Source organism: Ptychodera flava, chromosome 1, assembly GCF_041260155.1.
Source record: "Ptychodera flava strain L36383 chromosome 1, AS_Pfla_20210202, whole genome shotgun sequence".
Taxonomy (NCBI): domain Eukaryota; kingdom Metazoa; phylum Hemichordata; class Enteropneusta; family Ptychoderidae; genus Ptychodera; species Ptychodera flava.
Genome location: NC_091928.1, coordinates 51,146,464 through 51,164,179, shown reverse-complemented (window position 1 = coordinate 51,164,179; position 17,716 = coordinate 51,146,464). Strand labels below are relative to the sequence as shown.

The 17,716-nt window shown below is 37.0% G+C and overlaps 1 protein-coding gene across 1 annotated transcript in view; it reads right to left on the bottom strand.

The window, feature by feature from the left end:
• Positions 1 to 17,716, bottom strand: part of LOC139145493 (serine/threonine-protein phosphatase 6 regulatory ankyrin repeat subunit B-like) — a 102,818-nt gene that overhangs the window by 54,447 nt on the left and 30,655 nt on the right. Inside the window, exons 9-13 of the mRNA XM_070716706.1 lie at positions 15,384 to 15,482; positions 14,182 to 14,280; positions 13,211 to 13,318; positions 12,706 to 12,804; positions 12,362 to 12,463 (exon numbers count right to left, since the gene is read on the bottom strand). Coding sequence (XP_070572807.1) covers positions 12,362 to 12,463; positions 12,706 to 12,804; positions 13,211 to 13,318; positions 14,182 to 14,280; positions 15,384 to 15,482 — 507 coding nt within the window. The remainder of the gene's footprint in view (positions 1 to 12,361; positions 12,464 to 12,705; positions 12,805 to 13,210; positions 13,319 to 14,181; positions 14,281 to 15,383; positions 15,483 to 17,716) is intronic.

The following is a 17,716-nucleotide window of genomic DNA, read 5'->3' as shown; positions in this document are numbered from 1 at the left end:
GTCGAATACGCACCTCTTTACGATTTCTAAATGGTCACATAATCCACCACTACCCCCGTCTTTGTTTGTCTCTTTAGGTACCGCAGCTCCTCTCAAAGCATAGTCAACATAACAAAATAAGAAAATCGTATTACTTACTGCATGACCTTTATAATACCAATTTCTGTGTGCGCGCGGGCACACACACACACAATGTCGGTGTAGTTGCTTACTTCAATAGTAGAAAATACACGGAAAATATGTCATGGTTTATTTAAAAGACCTTCACTTGCATATTTGCATCAGAAGTCAACGCAAGACACGATACAATCTGATATTTCGTTAGGCTAGGAATGTGCATACTTCAACTGTAATAGGCATAAACCAACGTGATTAAAAGACAGAAGCATCAACAATAATATAACAGGGGCAGCAACATTCGCCAGAAAGTAAAAAGAATTCCTCCATTGAAGGTATCGTGTTCTTTTTCAAAGTCTCAAATTTATTCGGGAAACGCGCAGCATCTAGAGGGTTGTTTCTGATTGCCCGGACTTTTGTCAAAGTAACTTCAAACAGGTGCACAACAGTGCATGAATTGCCCTCCACAGCTAATGTCTTGTAATCTTTGTTTCGCATCGAACGGATCACAAGCAGATTTACCTTGATCCTTTTGATGATATATGTACACCAACATTGGATCTGTAGACGATTGCGAAAATAATCATCAACAGATGAATGCCCAAACAAACTAATGAGCCAGTGTAATTAAAGATGCTGACTACGTCATACATGTACATGGATCATCTTGAATCAATGATGCAGTCCTTTATTGTCAATTCGGATTAAAGGGACATGAGCTGTAACTTTTGACTATTTTACAGTATTTTAGTTCTGTGAATATACTATAGTTTCTCATCCTAATACCTGTGCTGTGCTAATTTAAAGTGTCCATTACTCTGCTTGTCAACACACCCAGTACATGTGTAATGACCATTGTTATTGTTGATAAATGATTCTAGTCCGGACTTGAATAAAGCATTCAACAATAATGCCTGCATCGGCAGGGTATGCACTTGGTATTTATTTCATCATAGACCAGGGATTAACGCCAGAAACTGGGTCAAAACGGAGAAAAATACTGAAAAAAGCTACATGGGACAGCTAATGGAGTTTTTTTAATACAAAATCTGATGGCAAGCATTTTGTCGTGCAAATGAACCTGTAGCTGATGAGTGTAATTCCAAAGTTGTATTTTTTTCATTTGGTAAGAAGCAGCATATTTTACTGACAGAAATATTTACAGCTAAAAAGACCAATATTTCCACGTGTCACATGTCCACGTGTCAGGGAAATGCAGACAACTTTGATGCAGAGCTTCCTGACAATGAGATTAAGTGCAGCGCAGGTGCAAAGACAAAATTTGTCTTCACAAACGTTGCACCTACGCTGTAGCTGTCTGGTAATGATTGGCTAGCTCGCAGATGCGTTACAGTAATAAGCACATGGCAGAACGAGACTCACTTTCGAATATTCCTTGTCTCGTTCTGCCATGTGCTAATTACTGTAAGCTGTAATGCATCTGAGAGTATAGCCAATCATTACCAGACAGCTAGAGCATAGTCGCTACGTTTGTGAAGACAAATTTGTCTTCACAAACGTTGCGACTACGCTCTAGCTGTCTGGTAATGATTGCCTAGGCTCGCAGATGCGTTACAGTAATGAGCACATGGCAGAACGTGACAAGGAACAGTCGAAAGTGAGGCAAGGACAAGAACATATGGTGGCCAATTAATGAGTTGCATTCGAAACAGTAAATATTAATGAGACTTGAGGACATATAGGCAGCCAATGAATGAACGCAAATGGGGCATAGGGACATAAAACCTACCAATCAACTTGAGCGACGCTGGGGTTTAGGACACAAATTTATGTCCTAAATGATATACGTCTATTTAAACCTTTTAAAGTGCCGCTTGGTTGACACGAATTTCTCAACAAAACTATTAAAACATGTGGGTTGGTTTTGTTTTAGTTTTAAAATTGAGCCTTTTTTCGATTATATCTCTGATCTTGAAGACCGTTAAGTCAAGGTATGAGATTTTTTCCATAGAATGTTCAAACATGGGTTAGAACGAAGTGTGCAGCGTGTTGCACTCGCAACTCGAGTTCACACTCTGTTCCTATGTAATGCATGAAAATGTCGCCTCTTAAGCATTTCTATATTTGATCTGTTTGATCGGAGTGGAGATGTCAAGTAATTTCCCCCGTTTCAAGGAATGTGATGTCAGCCATTTCTGGTGACTTGGTGAGCTCATGCTGCACGCACAGATTTGCTTATCCACGCCAGCGTTCGATGTCAAACTCCCTCGAGTATGAACAGCTGAGAGCATAGAGCAAGGAGCTCTACGGCATTTATGAGAAAACCGTGGATAAAATAACATGGATAAAATACCCATCTTAGGACGGAATTTGTGAGCGGATTAGGGAAAACATGAAGTGAGTACACTGAAAGCTGTAGTATCGTAACTTGTTCGTGATTTTGTTGCCGTACAAATAAAACATTTCAAAGGTATTTACGTCGTCTGCTCGTATATTTTCGTTCCTGGCTTGCCTAAATAGAACTAAACTTCCTTGAACAACCTAAACGAAAGTTTGACTTTCCCTAGCTCTTACATTGTATCTGAAACCCGCACCGGTGCCACCGGACACGATCCTGACGTGTGAATGTCACTGACAGGTAGAAATCGGAAATAAATATGTGCACTTTGTCTGTCGCGAGTATTTTCAGTGCTGTTGGATCTTTGTGGTTCATTTATGGCTGTAAATGATGAAATGCACAACCTAGATACTTGGCTGAATAACAGTAAATTTGCCGTAAAGCGATTCTATCATGATGCACCGTCAACCAGTATCTTAATCTTCAGCAGCGTACACGACATGAAAAGACTTCACCGTATCATCACTTATGGGACCAGCCGTGAACGATGACAGGTGTCGGCAAAATATACAAATTTTCAATGCGTTCGTTTGTATGTTTTTGGTACAACTGTACTTGTACCTAAGTTCAATGCCCATGAACTGACTGCAAACAACAAAATTTTCACCATAATCATAATGACGTTTCGGATTGTCATTTGTCTTATTCGCTCAGCTGTTTTATATGTATATGAACATACCAACGAAGGTCATACATACTAGCGGAGGTCACGCGTACACGTAACTGTAAGCATGGATGTAAAATATCTTATACATCCATGCTGTAAGTAGTTCTGTTACAGCGAAAATTTAATTCGTTAAAATACGGGTTCATATCAGTACCGTCTAAACAATATATAGGAGAATGGCAATACAGACATAGCATGTTTGACAAAGTTATTATTGTACCATAGCTAGTACTTAATACGTATATAGGGAGACGTAGTAGATTTAAGCCGAACTGGAATCAGAAATCTTGGACATAAGTGTACATTATAAATATATAATCGAACGAGGCTATCACCCACGCCATGCAGCTACCAATAGACTGGTTCGCCACGACGGGCATGGACGTTGTTCTGGCTAGGCTGTTGAGGAACTTGTCAAATGTTACAGGTTGTCAATAACTGCTACCAAAAAAGGTAGTCACACCTGTGGTTTTCACATTTGTTATTTTAGAAGAGGAATTTTTAGGTGCAGTGTTTTCGAGTTGCCATGTTCAGTATCTTGTGTGTACAAAGCTGTGAATGTCATGTCACGGACGGACGACCGCAACAGAAGATTGAGCACTGATACCAGCTGTTGGCTAGCCATAGCTTATTTCTTATTAGCGTGGTGTTGGTGGAGGATATTTTAAATATATATATATATATATATATATATATATATATATATATTATATATATATATATATATATATAATATATATATATATATATATATATATATAATACCAGTTTCTTGACCAAAACTACGAATGCAGGGCTCGAAACTAACTTTTTCCCTGGTAGTCGCATTGGGCTACCATTTTTACCTCGCGTGCGCATGCGCGCAGCGAGGTTATGGTTTAGGCGTTTCTGTGTGTGTGTGTGTGTGTGTCTGTCTGTCTGTCTGTTAGCACGATATCTCAAAAACGGCTTGGCAGATTCCGATCACATTTCGCACACAATTTGTTCTTCAAATTTGCAAGAACTGATTAGTTTTTGGTGGTTGTGCTTTGCGAATTTATCAAGTTATGAGTAAAAGAAAATTTGCTCCTGCGTACAATAGGTCTGCGTTTCCCGGCGGTACGGTGGTAGGCCGACGGCTTGTACCACACTGTCCACAGGACAGCACGTGGTAGAGGCCGTGTGTACAACCTGTACGCAGAGCTTCGAATACACTAGACAGAGTTCGTGTTTCCGTAAATTAGGCATTGAACTTGACAATATAGGCAATAACCACAATCATCGACCATCGCCTGACAAGTGCACCATAGTCAGCTGTACATGAGTTGCGTGGCGTGGTGAGCAGGTTCCCATGGGTATTTATTTTTTGAAACGCGTACTTCAAAGGTCACGAACTCATTTTGCTGCTACACGGCGCGGCACAGATGATTGTATCGTTTTTGGGCGCATTGAGATACTGTGAAGTAGGTCACTCGTTCTACATGGCAATTTTATGTGAAATATGCAGAATTTATACGCAAACGCGACCTCTGCCAGTCAAGAGCCTGCTCAGCCATTTGCACTTGCATCGACAGATATTGTTGGATCATAATTTTTCAAATGGTTTCTTTTCTTTTTTCATTGCGTAATACAGTGGGGATAATGTCAAATTTAGATAGATTGGATTAATTTCGGGAATAAAAACAATGTAATGTCATAAAAGCCAATACCCCAAGAAGTACTTTACAAAATGTGCACGCGAGGCAATTCAGTTCATATCTGGTCTTAAGTCGGTATCCCATTGACAAGGTCTGGTAGCCCATGCATAAATGGAATTTTTTGTAAAGGATATTTTATCTATATCTAGACAAATGAAAGATTTATTTTGCATGATTCTATCGAGGAAGTGAATTTTCTAGTCATTTGACATCAATACCTGAAGATAGTATATACCTTTGGAGAACGGTGTCGCATATGTAGTGGACAAAGATGACGCCTCAAAGTTTGACGACCAATTCACACATACGCAGAGCTTATATGCAGATTTTGATATTCGCCATGACAACGAATTTTCACTAAGCCCGTGGAAACATAACATGGCTAAAAAAGATCTCCTATAAATTTCAGCATACCAAATTGGTACAGTCATGTTCTTAATACTTTCGTGGCAATTTGGCTATATTTCTCAACCATAGTACGTTATCATGAGATGATCTCGTACACTTCGGAAAGCGTAATTTGTGGATGACCCGACAGCTTTTTCTTTGCAGTTTGAATAATTTTGTGTTTAATTGTAGTTGATACATTGTCATTAAATAACTATGGAAATGAATTTTCATTGGCCATCATTTCCCGAGCCTCTCATCCAAGTACATCAGTTCAGATAATGATAGTTTATTGAAGGTTTGTTGCAACAAATTTGACTGCACTGTCGCTTCAATTCGCATAACAAAGTCATCGTCCGGCCTCTTTGTGTACAACTGGGTTGACTGTATGAGCGTCGGTCACCTCACAGCGATCAACATCATGTCGCTCACAAAGTAATTTCATGTCAGTCCCTGTTGGCTACCATTTTATTCGTTTGGTAGCCAAAAGGAAAGTTGGTGGTCTGTAGACGCAGGACTACCGCTAATAGACTCCATCTAAATCTTAAATCTAAAATTAGTCAAACCTTTTTAAAAAGCTTTTGTGCCCAACTTTCGGACAATGAAGTAAGACTTTCGTCACTTTGTCTTGTCAGGGGTTACTTTAGCTGCAATAATTGTTAGCCCAAAGGCCTTTATTTGTCGTGTTGGCTATTCAGCCCTTGCCTACGGGCCAGGCCTGAATAGCAAATACGGCCAACAAAGGCCCATGGCTAAAATTATTGCAACTAGGGTTGCTTTACCATTTCACGCATGAAGTCGGAAGACTGAAAATTCTCCCCATTTGCAAATACGTATGGAACCCACAATAAACTCAAGAGCAAACAGTGATGTAAATAGAGCTATCACTGATTGACAGTCAGTTCGCACGTCAAGTAAGGTATCATTTCATATGGTAATGATTTCGAACCTACAGCGTTCGTGCAGAGGAATCTTGGAATGATCAGTATCACAATAGTAACAAAACGACTTCGTATTTGCATTGGAAATTGAAAATTCTCTACATTAATAATTCTTGATCTCTAGTCCTACGTAGTCATGGTATGAAAAAAACTCAAAACATTTGTATTAGTGTATATTTACCTTCGAAAACACATTCACATCTGCCTTATTGTACAGAAGTATTTCCATTGCCGTCTGATCGCCTTCTTTAGCAAACTGTTGTAGGAGGGTCATGCCATCCTATATCAGTTTATGATAAAATTAAAATATTACAAGGTATGCATAATCTCGAAGCCTATGCTTGTATTTTCAATGCATAAAAGCACAGAAATCGTAAATATAGTGATAAATATCAAGAGAGAAATAAATATGTATAAAATATGAAAACATAATAATAAAACAATTCATACTGAAAATACTGCAACTACGTCAGTAGTGTTGAAATCAAGAATACTGAAAAATAAAGGTTACATGTCCAAAGACGACGGATATGTACTGACACAGTCAATAAGACGTAATTGTGGAAGATACAACCATTGTATTACATTTTACCTGCATCTTGTGATAGTCGTGACAAGCATTGAGTTTGTGTTATCACATCTTACCCTGGTTAATTCATTTATATGCACGCCGGCCTCAAGAGGTCTTCAGTCATTTGTTTATCATGTTTTGTGACTACCCATAACAGTTGGGAAACATTAGATGTGTCATCTGAAAAAACAACATAATCCTAGCTGATTAAGGGTGTATAGTTTAGTCACTTTAAGCGGTTTGTAGGACGCTCCGTTCTTGACATTTACTCGATCAATAATGACTCGACAATTGTTCGCTTTATTCAGTGAAACATCATCAACTTTCGTCTGAATTCCAAGTTTTGATTATGAGTTCTTTATCACTTAATTGTTCATTGAGCATAAAGCCTTACTTTGCATTAGATATTACATAACAACGGATATTGCAGGTATTCTAATAGTTGCAAGTATTTGCACCCTTTGAACTGTAAGCATGATTAAGTAACAGTGATTTGATTGACTTATTATTCACAAAGCGTTCGAAACTAAAGGGGAAAATGTCAATCTTTATTCCACCGTTTTCTGATTTGAAGTTATGGACAATTTACTGATATTTGACTCTTACCACGTCTTCACACACTTTGCTTCTTTCCATAAGCAGTAGTTTCGTACATTGAATGTCTCGATTCTTAAGTGCAGAGAACAAGGGTGTTTCACCCGCCTAAAAAAGTAATAAATGCATAAGCTTCTCCTTTTTTCCTGATCTGAAAATTAATTGCCATCCGGTACAGACAACAAAATAACGTTAGTTACGTTCGAGTATTTCTAAAACTGGTACCAGCAGTATTATTATACATAATCCCGTGGTATTTTTCTCTGTTTCACGACATCGTATACTCATGTTTTTTCGCGGAGCCGTACAACTTCGAGCCGAAGGCCAGAAGTTGTGCGGCTCCGCGAACAGCACGAGTATACGATGACGTCAAATAGAGAAAAATACCATGGAATTATATATTTATCACATGAACAGTCTTCTTATTTTTCTTTTGACGTGAATGGATCAAAATTATCGTAACAAATTGCATGAATTTCATCGCGATTTGTGTTTTACTTACGCGGATTACTTGCATTTTAAGAGTAAAGCGGTCCGTCACCCAGGAGATACTTTCATTCATAAATCCCATCAAGCTGAAATTTGCTACATCAAATGGTATGTCCACCAACCAAACGTACGGATTCTGTCACGTGAACGTGTCAATCATTGTCTCGCGCTGTACCGATTCCAAAGCAAGTCGGCCATCGGCGTACATAACTTTCATCGTGCTAGCGACGGATAGCCATAGTATTCAGAGTTATTCAGAATATTTACAATAGATTTATGAAGTAAATGCAACGACACGATCGAAACAGTAATTCTCATTCTCAGAGATTCCGTGGCTTCTCAAAATATCACAAGTTTACGACCGTGGCGAGCGCGAAAGGTTCCGTTCGATGACACAGAGAGTGTACCTCATTGCATGTACTTTATGCCCACAACGCTGCCGTCACCGGTCTCTGCCATGCCGGTGTCAACTCGTTAATCCCGATCTCGGTCGTCAATGTTTTCGTCTTAAGGACTTTGATGTTTGCAGTGACATATATCTCATCCGTAGATACATCCTAATTTTACTTGACGGAAGCTGTGTTTTGAGTGTTGTCTGAGTCAACTTTCGAAGTACATTGATTCCACAGCGCTGCCATGCATATGCAGCTCAACAGTTGATGTCTCCGCTAGCGCTACAGCCTTACGCCGCGCTGCAGGTTGATTCCGAGCAAGACTTTACGGAATTGTTTCTATGATGAAGGAAATTTATCGTTGTTAGTCGAATGACTTTATGCTTATGCCTGTATGTCGCTTTCCCGAAGATTATACTGTACTCATTTATTTAGTTGAACTTCCGTTGAGGTGAAGATTTCAGGTTTTTCGTCAACCGGATCGCCAGGTACGACGTCCACATTGAGCCTTCCAGGCGACTCGACTGGATCGGCGGTATCCCCATTCGATTCTCAGGAACAGCTATAGTTTTAGCGACTCGAAATTTCGCTGGACATACCTTCTATTATTCCATGTGTGGATTTATCCGGTCACCTTTTTTGAAAAAGTGTCACGAGAGGACGGCATCGATCAAGACAAATCGGTCAATGTTCACGTCGCGACCCGCATGTATGAACGGTACCATGCAAGAAAAAAGTTGCGGTTGATGACGTACAATAGGGGTAATTCGGATTTCTTATCCGTCCCGTTCTACGTCACACATGTGGGAATTCGGGCCAGTTCATGTGATAATGGTTGAAATCACTTCTACATTGGACCACTAAGGACCAAAATCAAGACTTAGATATTTCTTAGAAAGTACGATGTTATCAATCAACAGTACCTAATCCTGGAAAATTTACATGATCATGGCTGAAGCTTTACGTTGAGGAAGATACCTACGTACGTGATATTAGAATTTATGATATTGCTTCAAGGCACTATAACGTGGTTTGAACTTAGGTGTAAAAGAAATGCGTAAGTTGTCTTATGATACAAATGAAGAAGAAATTGCAACATGAACCTACATTATTGGTTATGTTAACATCGGCCGACCTTTTAGTCAATAAATCGATAACCTCCGTGTTGGATTTGTAGACAGCATGATGAAGAGCTGTGTTTCCATCCTATTACATGTGAGAATGTCAAAGAAAAGACTTGCATAATTGAAATTTCTGTGTACAACACATGTGCATTGACAAAACTCTATTTTTAGCATCTTAGAAGATAAGTCTAGATATTAGTAGAAGTGTCGATAAGTGACATGTTAGCTTGATAATATAATGGAGATTATTGTTGCCATAAAATATCCAATCAGAAAACTAAGGGATATTAAATTCCAAATAACATTTAATTTGTCATTACACATTTTGTATAAATCAACCTATCATTAAACTGAAAAGGGTTAGGTGAAATTTCTTTGGTTTCAGGGAAGCTTCCAGAGCGAGAATAAATTAAAACGTTTTTATAGGCGAAAAGCATACTAAAGTATTTTACCAATTCAAAAATATGCTGAAACCGTATAAGTAATATTTTAGATGTTTTAACTGTTTTCGTCTGATACATTACACAATCTTACCTTTTTGCATTTTTCTAATATGAAGAACGTAAACATTACAAAACTATCTTAATCATTCACTACACCGACCCTAGATGCGCAAAGTTGCCTGTTGGACATTAAACCCCGGGTTGAAAAGGCCTGGGATCGCGATTAACTAGGGGGTTAAAAGATCATGAGGTGTTTGTCTTTTGTTCTCCTTGAAATTGGAATCGTTATGTAAATATGTTGCTAGATTTTTGGAATAAGTCCGCACCAGGCTTTAAGCGACTCAGTTAACGCAATGAAACTGTCTTTTAACAAACTAACAGCCTATTTTGGCAACGAATATATGTTACTTTGCAAATTGAAAATATATAAAAAAGGTAAGTTCACTTTATCAAAATTGCAAAAGGCAAAGTCAATTTTGATGTGTAGTTGAAAATATAAAAGTTAAATTGACCTTATCTCTGATATTTTTGGTCGATCCTGCATCTATAAGAATTTCTACCGCTTTGTAAAAATATTCGCTGCAGCTTCATGAATGGCTGCTAGACCATGCTGTGGGAAGTTCAAAATACATTTAGTGGTAAGTTTCAGAAACTTCTGTATAGAAATATGACATGTACCAACATTAAAAAAATGAGGACTGCAAACCAAGCGTAGCGAAAGCTATGTTGAAAATTGTACTCATATCATCATCGGAATTTTTCGAAACGAGTGTTGTTCTATATCAATGTTATTAATTCCATTAAACATGTTTCTAAAATCGGTAGAGAGAAACTGAAAACTCAGGTACCTCATTCAAACCATCAATGCCGTCTCCAAAATGCTTTAAGATATCAACAAACCAAACATTTTCATACTTTGCTGCTGCAACGTACAGAGGTCTGTGCATTCTTGTGAACCTTTCTTCCTCACATATCTAAAGTTAAAGAAAACGTTTAGCGTTTCATCTTAAGAACGCTTTTCTGTATAAAAAATAAATGCTTGAGAAGTTACAAATCAATTGCAATTTTCCAGCGATAACAACTGCACCTTCCCAGTATCTAACGATCTTGCTTCCATTATTGTAATACTTTGTTCCTTTACAGGACATTTAATTTAATGTAATGTAATGTTAAGTAAAGTTGGCGTTCTCGTACAAAGCATTTGTTGTAATACTAAATTGTACTAACCTCATCGTTTGTTACAAAATTTGCACCATGTTGGAGTAGTACTTTCACCGTCTCTGTCTTTCCTTCCTCTACCGCATAGAAAAGAGGTGTTTGATTTTCTGTAGAGGAATGACAAAAGAAAACGAAATATCCTCCTTACTAACCTAAGCTAAGAATTCAAATGCTTTAGTAAAGGGTAAACACCACGCTTGTGTCGCGAATAATAAAACTACTGGAGATAGCGAATTTATTGCAAACTGCTCATTATCGTGATATGATTGCTAAACACTGAAAGTGATAGCATAAAATTATGTATTTTGAAGGGAAAAAATTGTATAGCTTTCCTCATCCAAATTGTAAGAATACATTATTAACAGCACAACAGAGGTATCTATATAGTAGCAAGGCAACTTTACGTCATGTATGGTGTTGATATACATCGTTGAAAATATTTTGGATCTTTTTTAGCGCCATTAAATGAAGTGCTCGGGCTCCAACACTGGACAAAATGCTTTGTATACGGTCAGCATATTTATGTATATTGACGTATACGGAACACACTATTAATTGAACACATAGCGTATATCTTTACATATGGAACATTTCCATACGTTAATATGCGAAGCGTATATCTATGAGGATCAAGAACATACGTAATGCAGATCTTTGCACACCAACACTGTACTTATGCATTTTATCAGTGTACGTACGTGTATACTTAACGCATTTGACACAGAATCAGTATATGTGTATGTATTGTTGTATACCAAGCATTTGCCCAGTGCCAGAAATAGCGTAAGAAAGTTATCTATATGGTAGCAAGGAAACTTTACGTCATCCTTGATGTGATATTTGCTCCAAGATTTGTACATAGTTGAATATATTTGGGATCTTCCTTTAACGCCATCAAATGAAGTGTTCGGGCACCAACAAACCATTCCTATGTAATGAACATAAGACGTATGCCAGTATTATATATTTATATTAAAATTTGTTATAAAACATGTCAATTGGTGCCAATAAGGAGTTAGCTGTGAAAAAACCCAACAAAGCAAATTGCGACAGTACATACGTTTGTTTTGTACAGTGTTGCGTAATACAGAAAGAAAAGAACATACCTCTTGCACAGCAGTAACCTTTTCATCGATTTTTTCCCCGCCTTTACAAGTGTTTCAGCTACATTTGTATGGTAATTGTCCACAGCCCAGTGTAACATTGTACTCTGTGTGGAAATTGCAAGATAATATGTGACCAGGTACAAATATATAAATTTTAACATTGCAAATTAACTGTGATGTTAGGATATTATGGTTAACTTGATTGGTCAAAGTGACAATTGAGTTCGTAAAGATTTCCACCGCCAAACGTGACTTACTATAAAATATCTGAACTTACGTTATTTTCTTCATGTAACTTTTTTGTTCCATGTTGCAGTAATAACTTTACTACAGCTAAATGTTTTCCGTTTGATGCATAAAAGAGAGCAGTATATCCGTTCTAGAGAGATTAAACAGAGAGTATAATCGTAGTAAGGTTTAAGTTCAAACTATTTTGTTGTGTTAAATCGGTATGCCATTTATATAGGTCGCAGTAAACGTTAAGAGAGGTTTATAATATTACCTGAGATAACAATGTCATTATATCAAATGGATCTGATAATTTACAAACAGAATATTCCTTGTGTTACTTATTCTTGACCTTTATTCAAAAAATAACAAACTTGAGTGTAGTATATTTACCTTAGAGTACACATTCACATCTGCCTTATTGTGTAGAAGTATTTCTATCGCCGTCTTATCGCCAGTTTCAGCAAAATGATGAAAAAGGGTCTTGCCATCCTGTTTAATTCAGTTTAGAGATTATGATTTTACAAGTATGCAAGATATTGAAGCCTATATCAAAACATGCAGATCTTTGTAGTGAAGAAATTATAAGTATTGTTTTAGAGGTACATATATATATACATAAACGGCGTCAACCAATAATTATACCTTGCAGTGGTTAGACATACTTTTTAAAAGGTAAACAAACATAACAAGTCAATCACTAATTCCAACTTCTAAAGAAACGTTAATATTTCTATCTATCAGAGGTCTATTGATACATTCAAAATGAAACTAATATAATTTACTTCCTCAGTCATCAAATCAAAAATACAGGAAAAATCAAGTCAAAGATTTTACAACTATGCCCAATGTTCACCTTAGTCTGGTGATGGTCAAGAGGGTGTTTTTAACATCTTACCCTTTTTAAGTCATTTATATTCACGCCAGCCTCAAGAAGGTCTTCAGTCATTTGTTTATCATGATTTGCCACAGCCCACAACAGTTGGGAAACATTAGATGTGTCATCCTGAAAAAACACAATCTTGGCTTATTCGGGATGTATATCTGTTAGTCAATGAAAGCATAATGCAGGACGCCCAATTCTTATCATTCGCTTTCTTAACAAATGACAGGATCATTCGATTGTTTACTATGTGCAGTTGAACATCATCAACTAAACTCTAAATTCTAAGTTCGACTTTGCCTAGGTATTATTTCTCACTTCTACGACCCTGTCTATGAAAGTTAATATGTGCCTTTCGTTAGGTACATTTTGCATAATATCTGACAGCGGATTCATAAAAAATGACAATATTTGCAAGTAAATGCATTCCGGCGCAGTTTCACTAAATGTTTTGACCGTATTACAAATATTAAGATCTTACCACGTCTTTACACACTTTGCCATTTTCCATAAGCAGTAGTCTCATACATTGGATGTCTCGCTTCTTAGTGCAGAAAACAGGGGTGTTTCACCGAGCTAAAAAATACATTAAACATTAGCATCTCCTTTCTCTTAACTGAACACTGATTTCCATCCTCTAAACACAATACAATCACTTTGGGTATTTAGAAATATCTTAAACGTTACCTGTAGTGTTAAGGTTGTAAAAGAAAACTAAATTAGACCATCACAGAACGACATCATGGTAAAGATAATGCTGAAGATGTGTCTATGTTATCGAAAAACAGTGACTAATGCTGGCGAAAATCGTCTGAATTTTACTGAAGTGGCACGTTTAGAGAGGTACCAAACTACAGGCTATCTGAATTAATAATCTTGCTTGAACTCAGGAAACATTTTTCAATAGACATAAAAACTGATTGTTTAAGACATGAATGATGTGTCTAGTGATTAAAATAGACGAAAGAATAGAAACATGATCCTACCTTATTTTCTATGTTAACATCTACACATTTCTTAGTCAAGATATTGATAACTTCTTTGTTGGATTTATAGACAGCATGATGGAGAGCTGTGTTGCCATCCTATCTCACATGAGAATGTCAAAGAAAAACTTCATAATAGAAGTTTTCGTCCACAAAACGCAACAAAAGTGACGTTTTGAATGCTTTAGCTTTTACACCTAAATTGAAGTGCAATGTTTATCGTATTTTACGATTTTTCAGTATTTTTCTTGAATAAGTTGAGACAAAAAGAATATTACATTTCATTTGCAACAGTTTGTTAACTTTATCAAACGTTTGGTAAAAATGTTTAACATAACACTGGTTATTTTATTATATATGTTTAAAAAATGCAATCTTGATTGGTCGTCTAAATTAAAGAGGACAGGTCCTTATGTTTTCAGTAGTGGTGTCAAAACAATTCATGAGACTACAGTGTTACGGTTGAGACCTTTCGGGCGATGATTGTTACCATGAAAAACATCAAATCCGAAAAATAAAAATATTTTTATAAGGAAATAAATGTAAGTAATATTTTTTTTTGTAATTTTGTATTTGATATAAATATATAATTTTTCATTTAACCTAGGGAAAAAGGCTGGGAATTTTTAGCTTACAATGTTTGATATACAACTATATACACACATATTCCGACTCACTATATTTGTCTAATACATTAACTTTACACGTACGTCTATTTATAAAATGCATAGTACAGTGTACATTTGGTGTGCAAAAATCTGCATTGCGTAAATTATTGTCCGCCATAGTTATACGCTACGTATATCAACGTATTGTTATGTTGCATATACAAAGATGTAATGTATACAACTAATTTGTGTTCGATATACGTAAATATACTAAAAGTACATAAAGCGCTTAGACCAGTGATTAACCCCCTTTTTAATTTGACGATTTTGAGAAGTTAAGCATGACAAACGTTTCTTAATCAGTCACTTCAAAGACTCCAAATAGGAAAATGAGAAAATGGGAGTTTTCATGACTCAGAAAGAGCTGCTACATGGTCTTCAAACAAATTGACCGTTAATTGTTGTTTTTGCGAACATTTAGCTACTTAAATTTCAAATATATGCAAAACCTACAAGGTAAACCCTGTTACAAGAATTGTAATGAGCAAAATTGAATTTGATCTTCTGATTTAAAAGATAAAAAGTAGAACTGACCTTATCTCTTAAATTTCTATTAGATCCTGCATCTATGAGAATGTCCACAGCTTGATGGAAATTATTAATTGCAGCTTGATGGATAGCTGCCAGACCATGCTGTTAAAAGTTGAAATTATGTTAATAGTACATTTTAGAAACTTCTCTTTAGAATTATGCCATATACCTATACAAAAAGATAACTGAATTGTACTTGTTTTTTTTCGAATTTTACTGCTAACGTATCAATGCATGAAATCTGACGTTTACGATTTTATAAGCTAACGTAAACGCGCCTTATCCGCTTACTGTCCCGTTGATTAAGCCGGCTTAAATTTTCTAGGGGCGCGACCGGCAGAAACGTACATATCCTGAATCTCACACTGACGGTGTTACAGGCCGTGTACGTCGAATATTCAAACACTGCCAAATGCAAGTTTCAGCAGGATGATTTGTTGCAATCTTCGAGTATAATATTTACATTACGAGCAACGTTGACTTTAACATACACTCTTGTGGTTAAATGGGCTAAAGCTAGAAAGAAAATATGCTATGTGGGTTTCGAGCAGGGTAACTCAACTATTTCGAAGTTGCTAACGAGTGACGTCATTCGGCAGACGGGGCAATGGTCACCACTGCTGGTTGTCATTATCATTACATAAGCAGATCGCTTGGGTAACACACAGGTATGAATCGCTTCGCTTATGTGCCTTACTATAATCACATTATTTTAGCTCAGGTAGTATGCCCGATTATATACAAAGGAACATTAATAACGGAGCGGCCTCGGTCAATTATAGCACAGAATGTTTCCCAGTTAATTGTTGTTTTTGCGAACATTTAGCTACTAAAGGCTGACGGTAGCCAGCTTCACTCTGACACCCTGACCATTTCAACACTTTGATTCCCCTTTGAAGTCACTTCGAACAAGGGAAGTTCTCATTTCACTCCTTTGCTTCATGTTAAAGTACGTTTTAAGGCGAATTCTAATTCTACGTTTCCCTTGAAAACAAATATTACTTTTGTGAAAGGCATGTAAATATAAAACGTACAGTGCATCTACGCCGTCAGAATTGAATCACCGATCCGGAAATGGAAAACATATTTTAACAGAAAATATAACGACAATTTTCCTGCAAGTATTTTTATCCATCAGCATACTCGCGAAACCAACATCAGAAAAGTAACTATAACACTGCTTTGTTGTAATGTCAATCATATTCTGGAAAAGAGTTATCAATTGCGAAATCCGTGCAACAAGATGCTAATGTTAGAAAGAACATGGCAGTTTGTGGACGCTTAAATCGTTGTCTCTCTCTCTCAGTCCATAGCCGTTTCGATGTTTTATTTTGCCAATAGTAATTTACGGGTTCTCGGTCATCATTAAATATTTGGTGTCCCTTTCTTTCAAGTATCGGGTATGTCTCTGTCGTCACTTTTATATTAAATTCTTTCCGTGTTCAATATCGAACACTCAAAACACAAAGAACAACACTGGTAAATTATATGGCGTCGTTAGTTCCAAAAGCCAGTAAAACTGATAACATGTCGCGGCCTGGAGCAAGTTATCACCATTGAAAGTCTGTAAACGTTTTGCTTCCGAATGGATGTAACTAAAATGACGGAGCAATGATACCGATAGGTTCAGCGTAATTTTTATGGTGATAGCAGGCAAGAATGAGTTGCAGAAATGTTTCGATCTTGTAGGCTTGGTTGGTCCTCACTTAAAACTAACAACAAGAAAAGTTGAGTATTCTCTTAGTAAACAAGGAGCATCTGACCTTACTTCTTGATTGTTTTACAAGACGCCGGCACATCTTTCTCTCCCGACTTTGACTGACATGTATACCGGTGCTTTTGATTCATAGACAAACATAAGGAATACCGACCTGTTGCACTAACGTCAATTCTAATGAAATGCCTGGCACGAATCCTTCTGCAATTTTTGGTTTCTCAAAAAATTACCGTATCAAGACCTACTACAAATTGCTTACCGCCAACACAGGAATACGGAAGGTGCAGTTCTTTGTCTTCTGCATACCCTCACACAACACCTTGACACTTCCAATGCGTCTGTTCGAATTTTATTTGTCGACTTCTCAAGTGCGTTTACTATATCACCAAACTTGTTGATCAGAAAATTGAAAAATATGTCAGTCAACAGGCAGTTAGTCGGTTGGGTTGCAATTTTTTGATTAGGAGACCACATGGTGTTGAGGTAAATTCGATACGATCGTATAAACGATTGACAAATGCCGGCGTGCCTCAACGTTCACCGTCATTATTTACCATTTTCATCTGAGTGTACTCCTATGCATGAGGAGAGTAATGATAAGCTTTACAAATTTGCTGAT